Source organism: Tauraco erythrolophus, chromosome 6 (genome assembly GCF_009769465.1).
Source record: "Tauraco erythrolophus isolate bTauEry1 chromosome 6, bTauEry1.pri, whole genome shotgun sequence".
In the NCBI taxonomy this organism is placed as follows: Eukaryota; Metazoa; Chordata; class Aves; order Musophagiformes; family Musophagidae; genus Tauraco; species Tauraco erythrolophus.
In genome coordinates, this window is record NC_141470.1 from 10,696,673 (window position 1) to 10,720,404 (window position 23,732).

A 23,732-nucleotide genomic window follows, 5' to 3' on the forward strand; every position below is an offset into this window, starting at 1 on the left:
CACAAGAAATCCTGTGGCAGGATCGGGCTCTGCCAGTGGTGAGACACCAGGGCACGTGGAGGGGTCCACCAGTGGTGTAGGCTGGGACGGCAGAGGTTCCCGCCTGGGTATCCTGTGCTGTGTCACCATCGTCCATCCCAGTCCTGGAGATGTGCAGTAGACCTCCTCACAGCTCTCGTGGGCACGCTGACCTTACAAAACTCGTCTCCTTCTAGCATTTTCTGGGTAGGCAGAAGAGAAGAAATGTGAGTGTGGCATCTCTGTGGAGGCTGTTTGGGGAAGGGTCTGCACGCACGAGGACGTTGTTCTGGGTTTTCTCCGCCTCTTTTCTGACAGAGGTGTCTCTTTTGCTTCCTTGCCTTGTTCTTGCAGACCAGGGCAGCTTGTACAGCCTTTCATCTCCCGCTGTGAGCCACACAGACCCAGGAGAGCTCCCTGTGCTTTGCGACACTATTGCTCCATCTGGAAGTCATAAGCAGCTGCAGAGCAGCAATGTTTTTCTTGGGAAGGGAGGTGGAGGGAAACAGAGGGGCTTCCCAGTTGTCTTCCACCAAATCCTCTCTTCCAAGAATGTCCAGGAGACCTTCCCTTGCAGGCTGGCTGATGCAGCCACCCCTTTCTTGCTCCCACCCCATCCTGGAGGGACTTTCCATGCCTTGCCTGAGTGCCTGGCTGTGGAGAGGGTGTTCTTCCAGGGTTTATGGTGTGAGGTTGGAAGGAGTCTCCTTCCCAACCCCGTCTGATGATGCCACCCTTCCCTGCAGCAGGGGTGGTAGCTGAGCCTCATGATGTTCAGCATCTCCAGGCCAGGAGCCATGGCAGGGTAGGCACCACCCCTCCCTCCCTCCCTCCGAGGCTTGCAAAACTCTTGGATGTGCAGAGTCTCCTCCTGGGAGTCTGTTGGAAAAGTAAACATGAAAATCCCTCTTCCCTCTGCTCTCAAAGGGCATCCTGCGGGGAGGGCAGGTATGGCTTGGAGAGCTGCCTGGGCTTCCTGGGAAGCACGATGTGGGGCTGGGGGGGGTGTCTTTCTTTTTTTTGTCTTCTTTTTTTTTTCCTTTTTTTGTCTTTTGGAAACATTACCATGGTGACCTGGGGGAAGAGACTGACTTCCACTGGCTCAATGAGTTAAAGCTGCCAGGAGAAGAGCGAAGTGCGGGGAGAGGTAGGGCACTGCCCGGGAGTGCCCATGCCTGGAGCTGTGCAGTGTCTCCGATGAGGACGATGGGGCACAGGAGGAGGGCTGGCCCCGCTCCCTCCTTGTTTTACAGGGACTCTGCTGTGCTTGTTCCTCCTCTTTGTTTTTCATCATTTTTTAAGACTGTTTTTCCTACTTGTTTTTTTTACTTCTCAGCAGGGACAGGACATGGGTTTTACAACCCTGCAGGCACCAGTGATGCTGCTTGAATGCCAGAGCAAGTAGTGACGCTGAATACTGCCTTTTTCTCTCCCTCCCCTGCTCCCAGAACTGAGCATCCCACTCCCTGCCTGGCCTGGAGGCAAAGGACCCTCCATGGAGGTATCGGCTCCTTGAGCTGGGATCTGAGCTGGCCTCTGGGCTGCTTTTCTTTCCCACCCAGTACCATCAGAGAGAAGTGCTCAATGACTGTTGGTCTCCTGGGTTTGATGTTCGGGGGCTTTCCACGTGGCTAAAGCTTTAGGAGGTCCCTGCAGCCCAAAGCAGCCCACGCCCTGGTTTTGTCAGGGAAGGAGGGCTGATGATATTGAGAGCAGTCCTGAGGAGAAGGACTTGAGGGTGTTGGTTGATGAGAAGCTCAACATGAGTTGGCAACATGTGCTTGCAGCCCAGAAAGCCAACTATATCCGGGGCTGTATCAAAAGAAGCGTGGCCAGCAGGTTGAGGGAGGTGATTCTGCCCCTCTATTCTGCTTCTGTGAGACCCCACTGTGTTCAGCTCTGGGGCCTCCAACGCAAGAAGGACATGGAGCTGTTGGAGAGAGTCCAGAGGAGGGCCACAAAGATGGTCTGAGGGCTGGAGCACCTCTCCTATGAAGACAGGCTGAGAGAGCTGGGGCTGTTCAGCCTGGAGAAGAGAAGGCTTCGGAGTGATCTTATTGCAGCCTTCCAGTACCTGAAGGAGCCCTACAAGAAGACTGGAGAGGGACTTTTTACAAGGGCATGTAGGACAAGGGGCAATGGCTTTAAACTGAAAGAAGGGAGATTTAGATTAGATCTAAGGAAGAAATTTTTTACGAGGGTGATGAAACACTGGAACAGGTTGCCCAGAGAAGTTGTGGATGCCCCATCCCTGGAGGTGTTCAAAACCAGATTGGATGAGACTTTGAGCAACCTGATCTAGTGGAAAGTGTCCCTGCCTGTGGCAAGGGGATTGGAACTAGATGATCTTGAAGGTCCCTTCCAACCCAAACCATTCTATGATTGGTACATTGCTGCTGCTTTTTCTTACATGTTATGTCCTGATGCTCTTGAGCAAAGAGATCCTGTCACGGTCGCTGTGCTCCTGCTTTGAATTCAGTCAGGACCCTGAATCTGTCTGTAATGAGGAGATGCAACTAAGACTGGTTGGCCCTCTTCCCTAAAGCGTTCTTTTCTAAGGCTCCGTCTCAAAAGGAAGATAGAGGACTCCAGGCAATATTGACAGCACCCGTCCCTGTGAGTCCTCCTGTGACTTCCCCAGGATCCAGGTCCTGTGTCTCACGGCCTGCTTGCGCAGGCAGCTGGTTACACCTGGCAGCTTCAGCAGTCGCGTGTACTGCCGCCTTCTCAGAGAACGTGCCGTCGGGTTAGAAATCACGCCGTGACGTTGCTCAGGGATGTGGAGGCACGTTGGTACCGTGAACACACAGAAATTATTTGCTCACTGTACCTGTTGCTGCAGCTCTGGCTGTTCCCAGGGTTATCTGCTGCTGCTGTTGGATGGAGCAGTGTGACTGTAGGCACTGCGGTTTGCATTTTATACCTCTCTGATTTTATTTTTTGTTTATGGCAAACAGCCTTGCTTGTTTTAAAACCCCTGAGAAAGCTGCAATACAAATGAGCTGGGAAGTGGCGTGTGAAAGGCAGATGGAGCCTTGCTCATGCAGAATTGTGCCAGTTCGGGTGGAGCCCTGAAGGAGCTGATGCTGCTTCGGTGTAGAGTTTCCCACCCAGGACAGGCTGGCAGGGGTTAACCTCATCTCTGATGAAGAGTGAGGAGGCTTGGGCTGGGGTGAAGTCTCCTCTGGCTTTAAGGCGGATAATGTGCCATTCAGGATGGGGATGACAGGTGCCTTGCTCACAGACACGGTGCCCAAAACCATGCTGGCCGTCAGTCACCCTCGCCGTTTGCCAGGAATGAAAGCTAAGATGTGTCAGGCTGCTTTCTGGGAAAAGGGCTTGGTTGTTCCTGTCTGGGCTGTGACTGCTGTGAAATAGCCCCCCAGCTGCCCGCGCCCAGTCTGGAGGCAGAGACCCCCCACCACCAGCCCCATCCCTTGAGGGGAAGGATGGGTGTGGGAAAACAAACACCATCCAGAGCGTGTGGTTGGGTGCTTTGGTTACCTCTGTTGCTTTGCAGCCTCCAGCGTGGCTTTTCCGTGGAGAGACACCGCTAGCGTTCATCCTACAAGACGCTATTGTTGTATTTAAATATTTTGTGCTTGTTTCTAAATGAACTCCGGAGCAGAGTGCCGCTCCGTTGCCTCCCAGGAGACTGTAGTGCTCTGGCCCTTGGTAACAGAAGGTGACTCTGTAACGGCTGCTTGTTTGTGCCTGGGAATGAAGCTGGCCTTCATCCCCAAAACCTTCCAGGGTTTTTTGTGGCTTTCAGAGTTCAGGCTGGTCATCGCCGCCCTCTCCCCAGCCTGGCCGCGTGTTCCTGCTGCTCCCACCCCACCATTTGCGTCTGCTGAGCTCCGGTCAGGAAACCACCCATGGTGCCCGTCTTCTTCCCTTCCCTCCTTGACTCCGTGCTGTTTGCTTGCTTGACAGTGACGCTGGCTCTGGTGAGGAGTTGGCGAAGTGTGAGCAGGGAGAGAAGCGGGAAGCCAGGACCACCTCACTTGTCTGTCCAAGGTCCGCACAGCCTGGCTGGGGTGGGAGTGCAGCAGATCAGGTTTGGGTTTGGTTTTTTATGAAGCTGCACAAATCCCAGCAAGACACGAGTACAGAGGCCTCCAGAAGTCTTCTATAAAACGGCAAATGTCTCTATTCCCTCTTAACCTCCTCCATCAGTTGAGGTTCTCACTGGGCTTTTATCTCCTAGTTTTCAGAGATCTAGTTTTCCCTACCTGCCAGTGGCTTTTATGTCTTCCTGATGATCTCATATAAGATGTTTTTTACAGTGAGAACAATCATTCACAGGGACAACCTTCCCAGGACCATGGTAGAGTCCCCATCACTGGAGGTTTTCAAGATAGGATTGGACAGGGTGCTAGATAGTCTTATCTAGGCTGCTTTTCTCAAAAAAGGTTGGACCAGATGATTTTTTGAAGTCCCTTCCAACCTGGGCTGCTCTATGATTCTGCAATCTCCTGGCTATATTTGTTTATCCTGGAAGTGGCTTTTGGTGTTTATTTTTAAGAATTTGAGAATAAAATCTTCTGTCCATCCATGGGATGTGACATGGTTATTGGGGTCCCTGCAACATCATGCTTCTTAGGCTCCAGATGTGCTGCATCTGCTTGATACTCATCTACCGGAGTGGCTGACATGAATGTTGGCTTCTCAGCCCTTGATATGACTTGCCCCCAGCCCAGTTTTGTCTTCTCTCTGCTGACCTAATGTGAGAAGTCCGTGCTGTGCTTATGGATGAGCAGAGTTGATTTTCCCAGAGGGACTGGTGATGAAGACTCCCCAGTGGAGTCACCCAAGGCTGTAAGATTCATAGATTCATAGATTCATAGATTTCTAGGTTGGAAAAGACCTTAGAGATCATCGAGTCCAACCATCCCTAATCCCCATTAAACCATATCCTCAAGTAGCTCATCCACCCTATTCTTAAACACATCCAGGGATGGGGACTCAACCACTTCCCTGGGCAGCTTATTCCAGTGGCTGACAACCCTTTCAGAGAAGAAAACAGTGGCTGACAACCCTTTCAGATGGAGAAACCTGATGCAGTTTGGGTTGAAAACCTAAACCAGCAGCATCGCTGGTACAGGCTGGAGCATTGAGGGCTGGTTCTGGTGACACAAAGCAGACCTTTTTTGTGAGAGACCACTACTGATACGTCGTTCTTCTTGAAACAGGAGTTACGTAGCGTCCGAAGATCTCCATCAGTCTCTCTGGAGCTTGGCAAGCATCCAGCAGACAGCCTTCGTTTTACAGGATGCGTTCGTGCCTTCCCATCACCTCCAGCCCCTTTGAGGCCCCTCTTTGCCATGCACGCCCTGGCTCGCTGCGCTGGCTCTCTGCCCGGCGGCCACCGCCGCTCCCTGTGCTCCATGTCATCTCCAACTGTTGGCATAAAATCACCTAATTCTACTTCAGGTTGGCCTGTCCTTTCCAAGAAACTCTCCTGGAGGATTTCTTTGGCTTGTTTTTACCTTCTCTCCGCACCTTCAAGCAAAGAGGTGGCCCAGCCTGTCCTCTCTCAGGGAGCTTCACCAACCCAATTGCCCGTTGGGTTTGTGTGGCTACAGGGCACTCCTGAAGCCCCTTCAACACGCATCAGGAGGTGCAACTCATGGTTTTTTTCTTTTTTCCTCCTTCTACTGCCAGCGATGCGGCGAGGATGTCGGTGTCACCGGCTGCCGGTGCCGTCAGGTTTTGTGAAGAGGGGCTTCCTGCGGGGTCAGCACGCTCCATTGTGCCGGCACTTCCCCTGCAGCTGGCTTCCTCCCTTCTGCGGCACCTAAATATAGCGGGAGGCATTGTGCGAGCGCGGTGCCGGTGAGAAGCGCCGGCCGGAGGGTCCCAGCGCCGGGGCTGCCGGGGCGGTGTTTCCGTTGCTGCCTCTCGCCAAGTTGGCCCTTGCGTGGGCGCTTGCGTTGTTTGGGTGCCGGTGACTTCTTTGTTTTAAGGAGAGAAGAAGCGGGAGTCAAAGTTGACCCTTTTCCCAAGTTTGACGTGTCCGTAAGGGGATTTCAGGCAAGTCGAGACCGTTAGTACGTATCCGTTTTTTTAGAGAAGAGTTTAACGTGGCTTAGCTCCGCTCTCAGTGCGTGCCCTTTAGACTTTGCTGTTTAATTATCGGAAGATTGTTTGAAAGCTGCAAAGATAAGAAAAACTTCAAAGGTGACGGGCATGTACAAGCAGTTGTAATCTTGAGCTCTGTTTATGTTTTAGTGCTGTTCCTAAAGGGGAGTTGACAGACTGATTAATAACTATAAAAACATTTTACTCATAGCAAAAGAAAACATTTAATTGAAGGAATGTGTCTCCCAAGCACTAGCAAGATGCACTGTATTGCTGTTACCTCTGAGATGCCCCATGTACGTTTATTCTCATCCTGATTTTTTTTTTCCTCACTGTCATTTAAAAATAGCGTCTGCAGTCTTGCCTCATTTGTAATTATTTCTTTGATTATTTTTTGCATATGTCAAATTGCTTTTGGATGGAAAGTAGGATTCACTTACAAAGCAGTAGAACCACAACATTTGAGAATATTAGTTAACCAAAAATGTGCTAAATGTGTGGGATACATCAGGAGAAAGCTGTGTTTTTGGAAAAGGAAACAAATTTAACTGAGCTGGTAGCATTTGTCTGAGTAACTACCATGGTCTCACCAATCTCACGGTCGGCAGGACCATGGCGATTACTAGTGGCAGCAGACCTGAGCCTTGAGCTAAGCTCTTGTTTCCTGGATGAGTAAAATTCCATTCCTCTGTTTTCTGAGCCCCTCCAATGCCTAGTTTCCAAGCTTTGAACTAGTCGTGGAGTAAGTTGACCGTGCAAATTTAATAAGCTGAAGTAAAAAACATCTTCCTCTCTGTAGAAGAACTTATAATGAACAAAAGCCAGTTTATATTAAATTAGATGCTAAAGCAGTGCTTCTCCCTTAGTTTTGTGGCTCATCTGTCTTTAAAATGTTAGCTGGATAAATATTTGTATGACGATTAATATAAATAAACCATATGCCTTATTGTTTATTTTAAAAGATGTAATTCTCATCTGCTCTGCTGAAATATTTAGACCAGTATGTATGCCATGGGAACTCCCATACTGCAGCTTTGAGGGTGCTGTAAAGCCTTTGTCCCGCTCGCAACGTCCTCCGCCTGTTACTGCTTGAGCTCTCCGTGTTCCCTCCGATTTTGGGGGCCGATGGGGTTTTTAAGTTGCAGCGGTAGCAGCTTCAGAAGCTTTGAGATCTGACTCGGGTATGTTGTGTTGTTCCAGTCTGTCTGCCGCCACCTCTGCTCGTATCTCCAAGGCCTTAATTCTGCACACCCCTAATTAGCCGCCCCGGGAGCCAGCGTGTCTGGCCAGGCGCTTGGGTGCTGCCGGACAAAGCCCTGCGGTAACGCCTTTGCTTCTCGCTCTCCCTTGCAGGGATCTACATCCTGATCGCGGTTGGAGCCGTTATGATGTTCGTGGGGTTCCTGGGATGCTACGGCGCTATTCAGGAGTCTCAGTGCCTTCTGGGAACGGTAAGACCTTGGGATGCCGCTTGGCACCATGATGTCCCTGCCGCGTCCTGCCAGGCGGCACGTGGCCAAGCCTCCCTTGCCAGAGACTTCTGCAATGAATGGGGCTGGGAAGCTGCGTGAGCACGTAGGTGGGAACTAGGTGACCTCTGCAAGGAGCACGGCAGCGCTGCTTGGCCAAGGACACCTCTGCCTGGCGTGCCGGAGCTCCGGCTGAGCTGGCAGGCACACAGCATGTGCCTGGCTGCGGGACAGAGGCCATGGCCAGCAGCGTAGCAGAAGAGGTGCAAACAGCAGAATTCTTGGAGATTCGTTTTCTCTGTTATACGGGAAGCTGCCTCCATGCTTTTTTTTCCTGCCATGGTCTGGCTGTCTTCCCAAGCACCCACTAAACTTACCTGCTGTCCCCTACAGCTTCCCCTTTCACTCCGGTTCAAGGCTGCCTGTGGTGATTCCAGTTCTTTTAAGGAATCATCTACTATTTTTATCTGTTTGGACAAGGAAACAGCAAAGATTTCCCACAATATCTTAGTGAGGACGTTTAGGTGCATCCTGGAAAATCCATTACTGAAGTGCTGCAGGCCTCCTTGATGTGAGGCAGCAGCTCAGGATTCCTGGCATGGGATGAGCTTAATTGTACAAACTGTAGCCACACCAAAAGCCTTTGCCTCGGGGGTAAGGGAGACACATTTATTTAAAGCAAGTTCTCACATGTGGTTCAGCTTTAAACTGAAAAATAAAACTTGGGGAAAAAAAAAAAGAAAAAAATGGAGGGGTAAAATATTTAAAAAAAAAATAAAAATAAAAATTGACAGGGCTTTCCAGCAGTTGGCTTCATTGGGCTGGAAGATTCTTGGTGGTGGTGTAGTGCCCCACGGGTGTGGATTCAACTGGGACAGAGGGAAATGGAGCTGCTTTCCCTCGCTCTCCCAGATGGCTTCATCTCTAGTTGCTTCCGTTTCCCAGTAAGAAGGGGATGCTTCTCACCAGCCTTTATAAAGCACTTGGGGACGTCGGTGGATGAGAGCCGCCGTAGGAGCCTGCAGGCATTACCGCTGCTGCTGGGAACAGGAGGAGCCCGCGCACAAATCTGACAGGGGTGGCTGTAGCAAGGCCTGGCAGCTTTGGATTATTTTTTTTTTGTTAACGCAAGCGATTACAGAACCTGAATTACCCCTTACTCCCTCTCGAAGTTGGAAAGAGGATTAGGAGGGCAGATGGTCCGACGTACCTGAGCCCCGACAGGGAAACCGGCTGCCTTGGCTGAAACGAGCAGCTCTCGCTGCCGCGTGCTGCCCGCGCTTGCTCCTGCCTTGGCTTGCCAAGAGGAGGCTGGAGACGCCTCGCTGTGACGCTTTCTGCTGGCCGTGGCTCCTGCTGTGCTCCAAGGACACTTCCAGGCAGTGTCCTCAGGGTGGTTCAGGGAAGCAGCCACTCTGCGCTCTCCTGCAGCCAGCTGGTTGACTGACCACGGGCTTACTGCAAAAGGGGAAAGTACCAGGAACCTTTGCACCATCAGAATCCCGTGCTGGAGAGGCAGCATGGAAGCCGAGTGGCAAGACCCGAAGAAGTCAGGAGGGAGCCGCTTGGCACGGAGCGGGTGCTGCATCCCAGGAAGGGGCAGGGGCACATCTGAACGCCAGGCCAGGAATGCTGCCATGTTCCCGTAGCGCCAAGCGGTATCTCTGGCTGAAAGAGTCTTTCTGAGCCTTCGGGAAGATGTGCCTCCACACCTGGGATAAACGAGCCATCCTTCACTGGAGGGTAACCACTGCAAGAGTGAGCCCTGGTGCTTAACCAGAGAATTACCATTGCCTCATGCCCACGATTTAGGGTGATGTGACTCCTTGGGGGGGATGTGGGACCCAGTCCCCTAAAGATGTTCCTGGAGAACCAGGGGTAGATAGGTGTCTGTCAAGGATGACTGTCATGAGGATGGAGCCAGGCTCTTCTCAGTGGCATCCAATAATAGGACAAGGGGAAATGGATATAAGCTGGAACATAGGAGGTTCCACTTACACATGAGTAAGAACTTCCCAGTAAGGGTAACAGAACACTGGAACAGGCTGCCCAGAGAGGTTGTGGAGTCTCCTTCTCTGGAGATGTTCAAAACCTGCCTGGACATGTTCTTGTGTGATCTGATCTAGGTGGCCCTGCTCCAGCAGGGGGATTGGACTAGATGATCATTTGAGGTCCCTGCCAATCCCTAACATTCTGTGATTCCGTGATTCCGTGTGTCTAAATAGCGGTTGGTTGTTCTGGGCCTGGACAAGGATGCTGGAGGTCCTTTCCTGCTGTCAGGTCAATAGTCCTGTTTCCATTTTGCTGATAACCCTTTGCCCTGGCACATGAGAGCCAGCTCATAGCACCATTCTGGAAACTCCCATTTCCTCTGTTGAAGAAAATGCCCTGAATGTGTCTGGAATAGAGACTGCCCAGGATCCAGGCGCTGTTATCCCTCCCTGTGTGGTGATTTTATGCCTTCCCCTGACTGCATTCATTTCTTTTGCTTCTTTACTTCCATGCTGACTCTCCTATTTTGAGGTTTTTCTTGGGAAGAAGTCGCTGAGGGTGATGTTGGCTGCGCATGGAGCGTTCCTCTCCCTGCCTCCCCACTTGGCTCTGATGTACCAGCTTTACGCTTCCCGTTCCCAGTCCAACAGACCAACCGTCACAACGTGTTCCTGGGATCTGAACAAAAAGATGGAGGGAGGCTTTGGGGGGATGGCAGGGAGGAGTGCTGGAATTGCACAAACAGGGTGGGGCTGTGGGAAAACATCAGTATTTATGCAAAAAACTGCAGTAGCCTTGCAGGGCTGTGGATGCCAAGAGACTTGGCCATAAATCACACCCTGACGCCCCGCAGCTCCCCGGCGGCTGAAATGTGCTTTTAACCCTGCACTGGCAATTCCTGTCCTCGGAGCAACTGTGGCAGAGCACCAGGCTGGTCTGGATGGTCCTTTGGGTGCATGAAGAGGAGCAATGTGTCTTGTGGTGCACAGGGCATCCTTATCCAGTCCCTGTGTGGGAAGGGCTCTGCTAATCCCCCCCGCCTCAGTCACCGCAGCGGGAAGCCTGGACATGGGGTGGCATCCGATGAGTTATAGGAAAACGTGTTTGGGCTGAGCGTGTATATGACAGAGAAAATGGTTTGAAGTCAGGTGACACCTTGCTCTGATCTCTGTCAGTAGAAGTGCTTCTCCACGCCTCTACCCACCTAATTGCTGCTTTTGCCTGTAGCCAGGTATTTTAAGTGTCCCTCTCTTGATTTCTCTTTGCAGTTCTTCACTTGCCTGGTGATCCTGTTTGCCTGCGAAGTTGCGGCTGGAATTTGGGGATTTGTCAACAAAGACCAAGTAAGACAACTCTGAAACCTGTGTTTGTGGGACTGGGAGGCTGGGGCAGAACCACAGAAGATCTCAGCATGAGCTGTTTTGCTCGCCAGCTGCTCCCAGACTGAGTCACGGGGGCTTGGATTAGCCGTGAGACCCGGGCAGGTCACCTAACTCCTCTTGGCCAGGCTGGTGGACTTTAATTGTGAGCACTGGATGGTAGCAGCTACCCCTTACGCTATATAGTGCAATGTCTGGAGTAAAAATAGCCGTGTCTCGCCGCATCTCCGCCTTGCTGCCACGCTGTCAGTCGCGGTGTGAGTTGATTCACGTATGAAGTGGCGAAGGGAAGCCGCCTGCGTGGCCCCGAAGGGAGGGAACACCGTGCGGGGAGAGCCGGCATCTGCAGCAGCAGGGTCACTGGATGATGCTCTGCCAGTATCACATAGCCTGCCGCGGGCTGCTGATCAACGTGCTGTGCGCACGCGAGTGGTCGGAGCCACGTGTCTGCCCCGGGCACCCTGCTGGGGACTGCTCGGATGAGGTCCTCTGGCTGGAGGGGGTGAGCCAAAGGGTAGGACTGGAAACTGTGGCTTTCCACCTTCCCTTTCTGCCCACCTTCCCTTTGCTACGGTCGCATGTGCTCGCACACGTGCGGAGTTTGGTCTCGAAGAGCAAAGCTCTGGGTGTGTGGGAACCGTGGCAAGCAGCGGGCGGGGTGTTGATCGCTCAGTCGCGGAGGGTTTGGAGGAGAGAAGGGGACTGCTTGTGCTCAAAGCCAGGGTTAGGCACTCTGGCAGAGTAGGAAACGTGTTTAGTTTACTAAGAGACGTAGTCTCTCTCAGCTTTCACGTGCATGCAGGCCACAGCTGAGCAGCCCGGCCATGAATGGGAACACCCTTGTAGCCGACTACATGAAGCATGACTTCACCGGAATAAACTCTTCCGTGGCTAAATATATTATTATGCAGGCAGGGTGCTGTTTCCTAGCAACTTTGGCGAGCTAATTAACCTTTGCAGAGGGGCTGTGCCTCCTGCAGATGTTAGTTTGTGAATCCCAAAGAGTCCGAGATGTGCGACTGAACTGACAGCAAAAGAAGTGAAGCTTTTGGGAGGGAGGGACCCCACGGCTGTGGCTTCCCATGCTGGGGAGAAGGCACTTGGCCATCAGAGCATAAAGCTGAGGACTTTAGGATTTGCTAATGCAAGAGTGATGACCTCAGCCCCTAAAACTAATTTTGCAGTTTAAAACGAAGGGTGGCAGCCTGTTGGCCTCAGCTGCTTTTGCAGCCTTCATGATGAATGTGCTTTTTGGAAGTCCCCTGGTCACAAGGCAGGCAGCTTGCATCTCCCTGCCTCAGCTGGGGACATCTTGGGAGCAGTGTGGTCTGGGAGGGAAGCACTGAATGATCCCAGCCACCGAGAGCTGCTCCCAGCAGGGACTCTGTTCCACCTGGGTTTGCAAGCCCCTTGGGGCACAGCCATCTACCACAGGGGCGCAGGATGCTCTTCCACAAAGCTGGAGGCAGTCTCTCCTTCAGCCTGCCTTCTTGGGGATGGTTTTAGATACAGGACAGGGAGACAAGAAGTAAGATGATTATTTTTTATATTTTTTCCCCCATGTACTCGAATCAAACGGTTTAATTGGAGGACATCGCCCTCCAAAGCAAACTTTTTTGAGCGGTGACGGAGAAACACTGGGAGAATTGACTGAAAATCACTCTCTTGATGCAGCTTCGTTTTTTCATGTGCTAATCCAGCCTGCGCTGCCAAGAGCAGATGTTCTGGAAAGCGTTTTCCCTTTCATTCTTGCTTGTATTTTTTTTCTTTTGCTACTCTTGCATGTCCTCCTTTCATCTGTCTCTCCCATATTATCGGAGGCTGTTAGAGGAGAAGCCACAAGCCCAGTTTCCCTAAAATAGAGGGCTCTTTTTGCATCATGGATTAGACCCCCATGGGTGGCTGCAGTTTACCAGCCCAGGTGGCAGAGCTAGAGTACAGATGAGACTCCTCATATAACCATTTACAGGATGGGGGTGCCCAGCTCCAGGCAGGGACCCAGCCAGTGTTTGACATCCATCTAAAAGCACCTAAGCTTCCTGACCTAAATGAGCCACCTCACTAGGCTTTAGTGTGCAATCTCTCCCAAATTCCTGCTGTCCATCTCTGAGGTGGGTGCCCATAGCTCCAGATGGTCCTGCTTGTGCACCCCCCCTCCTCCTGGACTTCCCCAGCGTGTTCTGCCTCTGCGGCCTCGGTGGGAAACGCATTGCCTGCTTGCTTTGTCTCCATGTATCAGGTTGTTCACAACAAGACATTTCTGCGTTCCTGAGCCTAGCAGCAAAGCCACGCAGGCTGAGGGCTATCTCAGGTCCTGTGGTTCACCCTCTGGGCCTTGGCTGTCTCTGCCTGCTAGAGAGAGCTCAGGGAGCACTTGGTAGCGTCGGCTGGAAGCAACCTGCTGGTTGGTGGATGAGGCTCTTGATGTTTGCTGGTTTTAACATGCTACAGCTGGAGGGACTTGAGCCCTATTAAAGACCTGTGCAAATACACGGGGTCCAAACCTATTTAAAAACTGCTCGTCTACCTGCAGGTGCCATTAGAGGGAACCCATCCCCATCAGGCACATCTGCTGGATGGGTTTCCTCCTTCCCATCTGGCTGAAAGGGATTTTTTTTTTTTTCCTGTGTCTTTCCTAGATAGCCAAAGATGTGAAGCAGTTCTACGATCAGGCGTTTCAACAAGCGCTCATGGCCGAACCGGAAGCGAGCAACGCGAACACCGTAGTGAAGACCTTTCACGAAACGGTAAGACGCCAGCAGTCTTGCTGCACGCTCTGCGTCAGCTGCGTGCAGTTGGCCAAAGCAACCACTACCAGGAGAGGTCCTGCGTGCTGTGGGTTACACCCAGCTAACTTCTGCGTGGGGTTTGCCAGAGGCTAGGTGGTGAGGAGCGACTGTCGCTGCACGTAGGCTGATCCTTCCCACCAAGGCAGACGCAATAAGTTGAACTTCAAGCCTTTGAGAAGGGAATGAAGGCAACGCTGGATTTCTCGGTGCTTAGGAGCGAACTGGATCAAATGTGTTCTCAGCACTGGGATTTTGCCGCGTGCTTTCCAAGCTCTGTGTAGAAATCTCTCCATAGGAGCTTCTTGTAGCCAGAGGAAATGAGATTGTGGGAGGAAGGAGAATTAAAAGCAAGGGTCAGAATCTCCTCTCCATAGGAGCTTCTTGTAGCCAGAGGAAATGAGGATGTGGGAGGAAGGAGAATTAAAAGCAAGGGTCAGGAAAATGAATGGGAAAAGCAGGGTCTAAAGCAGATGATGCTACATGCAGGTCCTTAGCCTGGCATGTTTGCTCTTCTTAAATGTCAAGAAACAGAGTTGCGCCCTCTTCAATATTCCATCCTTTGTGCTGTGCTGGGAAGTCTGGCCCAAGCTCTAATTAAATTGCGTTTAATTTACCTCAGCACCCCTGATTTAAGTAAAATTCAATGGAAGAAAAATGTTGCTCTGAGGAGCTAATCCAGATATTTCCTCTGCTTAGCAGGAAACAAAATCTCTGGAGAGAGTCGAGTTCACTCTCCTCCAGGATGCCAATTCCAGACCTGTCTGGGACTATTGTAGGAAGCAGTTGCATTGCATGGAAAGAAAAAAAAACAAATTTGGGGAGTTATTCCCCCTCCCTTGTTTCACCCTTCAGGATGCCTCAAGTCTTGAGTGGCTTCAAGGATGTTTTATGGTGGGGAGAGCATTGCATGAGTGTTTGCTGTCTGCTAATGCTGTGTCTTTGTTGTGTTTTTTTTTCCCCCTCTCCATGTAGCTGGACTGCTGTGGTCCCGATACTGCATTAGTGTCGGTGACACCCCTGTGGAGAAGCGACCTCTGCCCAAAGAAGTCCTCGCACCTGAAAACCTTTCTGGAGGTAGGCATGGCTGCTCTTCGTTCAGCCCAGCTCCTGTGAGGAAAGTCAGCTGCCAAGGAAATACAGGGATTTATTGGGAATTAGATAAAGGGTAGAGATTTCATTTGTTTGGTTATGGTGTAGAGGGATGTTGGAGGTTCCCATCAGTGCCTTCTTTGCTGTTCCTGCTTGAGGGGGCTGGCAGGTGCAGAGGGGTGAAGCCTGGTGGGAGGTCCTAGAGCCTGGACCCAGGAATGCGAGTGGGACCGAGGGGGAGCAGACCTGCGTTTCTGGGTGCCAGAGGTGGGCAAGGGGAAGGCGGGCTCTCTGACTGGCATGCTTCTCCACTTCAGCAAGAGAACTGCCACAAAAAAATCGACGAGCTGTTCTCCGGGAAGCTGTACCTGATCGGTATCGCTGCCATCGTGGTTGCTGTGATCATGGTAGGTGTGACTGCATGGTGCCTTGCTGTTGAGGGATGGGAAAAGCCACCTCGAGGTGCCTGGTCCTGTTCCAGCTGGGCTGACTCCATCCCTCTCCTCTGGACACCCCTGCGGCTCAGCGTGCAGCGCTAGCACTCTGCACCCCAGCTGCTCTGGGACATGGTGAGACCAAGGGCTTCGTCATCCCTCAGGGAGGTCAGGACATTAGGGTGGGCAGCCAGCGAGCATGGTAGAGCAGGAGCACATGGAACCCCCATCCAGAAGGGCAGAGCACCGTTAAGCCTCCTTGCTGCCTGCAAAACCGCTCTTTTCTTGGGCCACTGTGTTCTGTTGCTGGGGTCTGCAGAGGGAAGGGGTTTTCTTGCTTTGGCATGCTGGGTTTGCTCCCCAGTGAGCGGTGGGTGGCATGGGCTGGTAACCCAGCACCTGCAGAAAGGCTGGGCTCTAATGCCGGAGGGATCTCAAAGCGTTTGCTGCGTAGCTGGCAGCCGGGAGGCTTGCGACGTGCCACCGCTGCTGCCAGCGAGAGACAGGAGAACGTCATCTTATCTCGAGTTGGCCAATCCTGATAGAAACAGCAGCAAAGACGTGGCATCTCTGCCCTCATCTCTGGTGTGAGAGTGTTTACGTGGGGTGGGGGACCTCGAGACGGGGTCAGTGCCTCACTGGTGCCCCTGTGTCTCCCAACAGATCTTCGAAATGATCCTGAGCATGGTGCTGTGCTGTGGCATCAGGAACAGCTCCGTCTACTGAGCCGTGAGAGCCGGGAAGGGGAAGGGGGGTGCAGGGCGGATGGCGCTAGAGGGGACCCCAAGTGCCACCAAGTGACCAGGAGACATTTCAACAAAAGACAAAGAAAACTATGTATATAAATACTTCTGATATTACCATACAGTACTTAGCATTTTTATTTTGAAGTACTTTTTTTTTTTCTTAATAAATAAAACTTTCCCGTATCCTTGTGGCTGAGTTAGTTACACATCAGTTTTGTGTGATGGGGAAAGCTGCTGTAGCAGGAGATCAAGTCATTCCTCCCCCTTTCCCACCTCCCGTAACTCAGAAACAACATCGGTGGAAGGCGTACAGAGGAGGCGGCTGCAGCCTTTTGTCAGAAAACTTTGCCTTGATTTTTACTCTTTTTCAACACTAACTTTTTTTATATACATAATCGGATGCTGAAGCAGGATTTAGCAGTTTTGTTCGTTTGTACTCATCTTTTCCTACCATCACCCCAACTCCCTGGCGTTTTCACGCTGTCCGTAGGGAAGCCTGGCTGGCTGCCCGAAGCCTGGGAGAGAGGAGAGGAGAGGAAACAGCCCCCGTTGCCTGGGTGCGATGCGTCCTTGGCGGAAACACCAGTGCGTTGTTCCTCTCCGCCGAGTTTGCATCGCTAGATCAGTCCTTAACAGAAGTCATGCTTCAGTTTTTTTAATCTCTGAAGAGTGGGGATGTTTTTGGCTTTTTGGTTTTGTGGGTGTTTTTGTTTTTTTCTTGGGGCTCTAACTTTATAAATCGACTCATTTCCAGTGATTTGTTACACTAAAGGGTCAGTGGCTGGGGGTGAATTTAGTCACAGGTTTTCAAATATAACAAACTGAGAATTAAGTCACTTTTTTAACTTCCTTTAAGATTTCTTTATAGACATGTTTTTGGGAGAATCTAGTTCTGTACTAAGTTTCCACTGTTAAGCTATTGCTTGCATACAAACGATATCGGAACAAAGAAGAAAACTTTGAGAAAAAAAAAAAAGATAAAGGGTCCTTAACCTTAGAAATCCTGCGTTTACGTATTGCAGGATGATGCTTGGGGTTCCCAGCCATATGCATACATGTTTAAAATTCCATCTTTGCGTCACTCTCTTGTTCAGTGAAATTTTTCCTTCCTTATAGCATATTGTCACACACTGTAACATTGCTGGGAAATTGTCATAACCTGATTTTTTTAGGGGGGAAAGAAAGGTTTATTTTTAAGACCTTCAATGTCCAGTTACATCAATGGCAGGAGATCAGCTTATCAAAGCAAGGGAATTCAGGATTTTTAGATCGCACCAGTTGAAACACTTTCTTGTGACCTGGTAAGCTTTGATTGCCAGTTTGATGTAGTGGCTTCTGTTGTATGCCACTCTGTTACCGTGTAGCTAGAGAGGGAGAGTGACCCAGGAGCTGTGTAATGAAATCAGAGTGTCTCTAAAAAGATGATCTATATGTATAGTTCTATAGATATATATTTTTAAGCAAAGCCTTTTCCTTAGCTCTACAGGCACTTGAGCTGGAAATGGTAGTATCTTCCAGCTCTTTGCCACCTCAGAACAGGTAAGGGGAGGAGTTGAAACTAGTGATCCACCTTCCCCACTTCAGGAATTATTTCTGTTTCGCAAAGTGTGTTGCTCTCCCCCTTCATTGCAACAAAGAGCTCCAGATGAGACAGGGAGGGAGACCTGTGATCGTTTGAAACTAGTTCCTTGTCCACTGCACGTGGCTGCCGTGGCCTTTGCCACCACGGGATAGGAAATTCCTGCACTGGGGCAAGGTGATTCATTCAGAGGCTTTTCTCCCCTTCCGCTCCCCCCTTTCCTCTCCTGCCTTTTAGTATATAGGGCCTTTAAAAAGTATATAGGTAAATATATATATATATCTCTCTCAAGTTGTGCTGGGTAAGAAGAGGAAGTGCTTCAACAGAACTTCAGATTGAGGGGTCGGACGAGAAAAGATTCAGCCTTAGAAACAGCCTTAAAGCAACACTGCCCTGAATGTCCACGTTGTGCACATGGAGAACGAGAGGAGGTTTTGCAGTAGGTAACCCCTTCCCCCGCTCCCCAGCGTAGCTCCTTCAGGTCATCTGCTCTGTCGTGTGGCTCTATGTGTAGGCATCAGCCAAGCATGTGTGCTTACATCTATGTGCATCGGGATCGTCAGCCTACGGAATGGATGTGTAACTTGCCGCCCTTTTTGCTGACTGTTGATAAATGTGTATAAATATGCCATTAAGCATTTCGGTTCCGTTTTCTTTCCTTATACTGTATTTTTGATACTGTTCAGTATTCAGTTGACGCTGTGTAAGTAGCTGGAGCTCTGTTTGAAGATGGACTCGGTCTCGATGCACGTCCGGTGTGTCCTTGGACATTGTAGCTTAGGGCTCTGGGTTGTCCCAGGCAGGAGCAATTGGGAGAAGTGGTACTCGGAGAGGGAATCCAACAGCTGTGGGAGGAAGAGCAGCGCGTTTGCTCTGACCATGTCCCACATAGGCTGTGATGTGCTCTCTGGCTCATTTCAGAGGGGCTTGTCAACTGTGGGGAGCTCTGGTGGCAGCTCTGCAGACAACCTCCTGTCCCTGTGGGTGCTGCAGGAAAGGTGCTGCAGAAGGGGAGCAGCCAGGGGCTGAGAAAGTCATGGGAGGGGGCAGAAGGAGTTCTGCAGGGACAGGGTGATCCTTTCTTCAGAGTTACTAGCTGAGAGTCCCTGTGTTCAACGGCATGGTCATCAGCCACAGCAGGAGGGGTCAGGCCTGGGAGGAGAGGGACAGAGAGGAACCAACATGTTTAAGAACAGTGAAGTAGCTGAGAAACCCTCATGGAAAAAAACACTCATTTGAGTCTCCTCTAGTCCGGTCTCCTGAGTTAAAACAGAGACGGAGCTGTGAAGGGCTGAGGGGACTCGTCTTGTTGCAAGCACTTGGGATCCAAAAGTGGCAGGGCTCTTCTGCCAGTTGGTTGGTCCCAAAGCTGGGTGAGGTGAAGGGGAAAAAAACAGTAGGTAGGACCCCTGCTCTGTCTCAGAAACTCTCCTGCATACCTGCACAACATGGGGCTCTGTCCTGTTCCCCGCTGCACCCCCAAAAAAGAAATTAGGGATGAAATTGTGGGCTGTAAATACAAACCTCTCCCTCTCCAGGGAAGCATCCTTCTGGAGCTAGTGACAGCTGGGAACATGGCTGTGAGCTGAGGCAGGAGGAGGAGAGGGGCTGGTGGGGAAGAGGAGAGTCATCTGTCCAGGTCTGAGTTCAAAGACCACATCAAAAGGTCAAACAGAGCCGCTGACAGCTTAACTGAATGCTTGGGATTTTTTTCATTCTGTGGAGCATGCCACAAAAGCAGTGTGTTTAACTTCTTTCTGCCTTTTTTTTTTAAAGAAATGAAACAAAAAATCAATTTAATAAACACTTCTCATAGTGTGCATAGTGTGATGAACCGCTGCAGTTTCACAACCAGTTAACCTTAACGCCAGGATGCTTTGTGAACCAGGCTTCAAGAGCATGGGGTTTTCCAGCCTCTGGGAGGGGGGCCTGCAGGCAGGCTGGGGACGCATCCGGAATGGTGCTGAGGGAAGGCAGTGGTGGCTGCTGCAGTTGTGCCCCCCTCCTCAAGGGCAGGGGGGCACAGCTGTGGGGGAGCTAATGTGGATTGCAAAATGGGGTGACTGTTGAAATTCAGGGGCGCTGTGGTGGCAGTACTGCACATACTTAAGGGGCTTCTCCTAAAGTGACCAAAAATGGCCCAAAATGCCCTTGGCTGCCATCTGGCTGGGGGCTGGTTCGATTTTCGTGGATGGTCTGGTAATGCCACTATTGGTGCCACCGCCTGCCCCTCCGCACCATCAAAGGAGAGCCCTGCTGAGAGTGAGGGGGGAGGCTAAGTGCTGTGATCCCGCAACTGCCTGACTTTCTCTGCCCTACCTTGAACTTCTCACTGCGTTTGAAGCAGGAATGTCCCGCAGCGGCTGCCAGCCGTGCCTGTGCCGGTACGGAGAGGGAGGGAATGCCGGGTGAAGGAGAGTGATGTTCAGCTGCCACAAAGGCCAGCCCTGCTCTCGGTGGCTGCACCCGTGCTACGAGATCATGCCCATCTGTTGTTCTTTCACTTGTTTACCTGAATGTTAATGGAGTTGGACATAATGACTTCTGGAAAGGAAAAAAAAAAGTTATATTTAAAAACAATAAAGAAAAAAAAGAAAGCAAAAGCCCTTGTTAGTGGATTTTTAATGATGCGTTGTCAGATCTTGTTTCTTTCCATCATGTACAGATTTCTGCCACGTCTTCCAAGAGAACGGGGTTGTCTCATTCCTGTATTCAAGCAAAATCTGGGCTGCGGGGAATGCAGTCCTTAGCTGACCCTCTGGGTGGTTTCCCATGAATGTGATACTCTTTGCTTCATGCCTTAAAACATTTGGATTGTGGTGCTGTGTTGTTGCTGCAGATGGGGATAAAATTATTCCTGCCTCTAGAGCTAGGATTATGCCGGTGTGAGTCACTGTCAGACTCGAGCTAGTGTTCAACAGGGAGAGAAACGATAGTGGAAACAAACTGGCGAAGCGCAGTGCATATTTGGCATCCACGGTGTACGTCTTGGGCCCTCAGCCTGGAAGCATAGCTGGGATCTTAAAACTTCCCTGGCTAAACGCGGTCCCCCCTGACTGCGCTTCAGGTCTGAATATTAACACCGATGCGCTCAAAACATATGAGTTGTATGTGATGCTTGAGCTGAGATGTTGGGAGAGGACTGGGCTAACCAGGCCCCTTTAAGGTGCTGTTAAGTGAAGACATGGGTTATTCTTGGAAAAGAGCAGTCCTGCTGCGTAGGAGCATGTGAGGCCACACAGATAAACCACTGTGAAGGGAAGGGGTGAGTGGAACGCTTGCAGCCCGCTTGTTCTCATATTGCACTGACAACCCTGGCTTATGCTGCGCTTCAGCATTTTTCTCCAGAGGCCTGAAGGGCTTGGAAAGTCACTGGAGACCTTGCTGTAGACTTCTAATTCCTAGGAATATGACTGTGGAATCTTTTTTTCGTGAAACAAGAATTTTCACAAAACAAAAATACAAGTGCGAATTTCTCTAAGCTCTACGCCAAGTTGGGATTTTTTCCAGTGGAATTCTTTTCCTCCCCCCTCACAAACTGTTTTTTTTTTAAAAAAAAACACCCTCTGGGTTGTTTCTAACGAGAAGTTTTGGAGGTATTTTTTGCTTTGGTGAGCTCTATTTCGTAAGCCTCTTTTGGGCTGTTTGTGTTGTAAGTAGCAATGTGCCTAATTGTCTCCTAAAACAGCTGGGACTAACCGGTATAAATTGCTTGTGTCCATTCCCTAGTAAGAGGTTGTCTAACCTCCAACCAAGATTTGCAATATTCCCACAGGAGGAAAAAAGCCCAGCCAGCTCTCCCGTGTGAAAGCTGTTTATGGCAGAGGCTTCTGTAGGGGAAAGCACCCTCCCTCTGCCTGCCAGCTCCGCTTGCCAGGCTCAGTGATGAAGGATGTGTTAGTGGCTGTGCTCACATTCCTGCTCTGAACTGCCATTTCCTTTGCTGGGCATGGCAGCGTTGTCCTTCTAGTTAGGGGAAAGAAGGGAGTTTCAGCTCCAGGGCAAGCCGCTGACAACAGAGGAAACTGTTCAGAAACAAAACGTGATTTCAACAGCCTTGTTTACTGGCAGGGCCACAGTAGAGCTGGGAAGCTGTGGCTGCGCCAGGGAGGAGGCGAGAGTGGAAATACAGCCCCAGTGAAGGAACATCTGCCGTCAGGGGGTGCCGAAGGGGAAGGACAAACAATTGCCTACCTGACCAGCTCTTGATTCAGTAATAAAGACACAGGCTGGAAACCCCAAATCCCATTGGTACCACGCTGTGCAGTTGAACTGGAGGCTCGGTGTTAATCTGTGTATTTTTGTCCAACTGCTCCTCTCGGTTTCAGCCTGGGGAGCATCAGATTACCTTGCACGGGCATAATGGAAGCAGGAGGGTGCAGAAGCAAAGATGCCCTGTTGCTGCGTGAGCACTTCAGCCAACCTCGGGCAGTTTGTCCGACGCAGGCGGCCTGATGCCTTCACTTTAGAGTGCAGGGACCTGGAGCAAACAGAAAACACCTCCCAGCCACTAAAACTGCTGCATGACTGAAACCCGTGTTGTTTTCACACTTGCAGATACATTGGAGGATACATAAACTTTGCAGCCAGGCATGCCAATGTGGACCACATGGCATTTCTCCACTGGGTTTAGCTGACCCAGCTCAAGTGCCAGTGGTTGCAAGTAACATTTCTAATTAGAGTTTAATCACACCTTTTTTTTTTAAAAAAAAAAGGTGTTTCTTGGCCCTGCTTTATTAGGGCATTCCCTCATGTCAGAACACAACTTTGCTGAGTACTGGAGAGGTTTGGTGTTAGGCCAGGCGAGATGACGCACACACAACACCCTGCCTGCCAGCTGTGAGTAAACCGGTAAGATTTCCTCCAGCAAGAGTTAGTGGCGTTAAATGCAAAGCCCTGGGTTGGCTACATAGTTGTGTTGGTTAATGAAGATCACACAGTTGTCATGTACTACCAAGAGGTTGGTTTGAGGAGTCAGGGTTTTGTGGGTTTTGGGTTTTACCTCAATGTTAACTTCGAGGCCTTCAGCTGGTTCTAACGACCTCTTTCAGCCCTTGGCTACTGCTGTTAGTATCAGGCACACTGGGGCCAATGGTAGCAAAGAAAAAAAAAGCAACAAAAATTAGGAGAAGGGTTTTTTTAGTACAAATATTCTGTAGCTAAACCAAAATGAACAGAGATGCCCAACTGTTTGTTTGGGTTTTTTTTAATTTCAAGTAAGTGTATTATTGAATTGAAGTAATTAATACTCAAGAGAGTATTATTTTGCTCTTAAATTATTTCAGTCCCCTCCCACACTGGCAGTGTCTCTAACAAAAAAGGGGTTGCAGGTTCTCCCTGCAGGTCCTCTCCAGGCTGGCAATAACACTGCTATTGTGAAGAATCAAGTTGATAAAGACCTTCATAGCCTGCCTGCATTAAAGCTCACTCCACAGGAACTAATTTTATGTAGTCACCTTCAGGAGAAAAAGCACCAACATGAGTAAACAACACTAGAATAAATCAAACCAGCTAGCAGGTGAGCCAGGACCAAATGAAAGTGCAAAGTAAAACAGGTAAGCAAAGCTCAGTGCAGAAGGCAGGCAGTGTCAAGGCCTGAATCCTGGAAACTCACCCCACAAGGGATTTCAAGGCCATTTGTAGGCTTTTCTTCCTGCAAGTGGGAGAGGGTAACTAATTATTTCCTTTGGCCTGTACTGATTCTGGCTTGGTGTGACTGCCTTTTCCCAGTACAGAAGGATGCTGTGGTCACTACTGTGCTTTTGCTTTTTGCCTGCAGGAAAATACTCCTTTCCCTCCCCACCTCCCCTCAGGAGCTCCAGCATCAGCTGCGTGCTGCCACACCAGCCTAACTTCTGTACTCCTTCCAGACACAGATGATGGTGAAAACGTATCCGATCACTCTGGTTTGCAGGATCTGGGTGGCTGCTAGGGAATCGCCGGCCACTTTCCTGTAGCCATGAGGAGAGGGGCCAGCGGTCGCTGCCAGGCGCCCACCCCGGGCTCTGAGCGCAGAAGCAGCAGGAGCCTGCCAGTGAGCAGCGGAAACAGTTACCAGATGGGGGCCAAGCGACAGATTTATTTGCAAGAAAGGAGCACCAAGCGCCCAGTAACCGGGCTGAGACTGGTATGCGTTTACACACGCTGCCCCCGTAC

General features: G+C 50.6%; 1 protein-coding gene across 1 annotated transcript in view; it reads left to right on the top strand.

Moving 5' to 3' along the window:
- CD81 (CD81 molecule) overlaps window positions 1-20,125 on the top strand; it is a 36,578-nt gene extending 16,453 nt beyond the window's left edge. The window contains exons 3-8 of the mRNA XM_086613798.1: window positions 7,453-7,550; window positions 10,829-10,903; window positions 13,579-13,686; window positions 14,701-14,802; window positions 15,135-15,224; window positions 15,915-20,125. Coding sequence (XP_086469924.1) covers window positions 7,453-7,550; window positions 10,829-10,903; window positions 13,579-13,686; window positions 14,701-14,802; window positions 15,135-15,224; window positions 15,915-15,977 — 536 coding nt within the window. The 3' untranslated portion in view covers window positions 15,978-20,125. The remainder of the gene's footprint in view (window positions 1-7,452; window positions 7,551-10,828; window positions 10,904-13,578; window positions 13,687-14,700; window positions 14,803-15,134; window positions 15,225-15,914) is intronic.
- The last annotated feature ends 3,607 nt before the right edge of the window (window positions 20,126-23,732 follow it).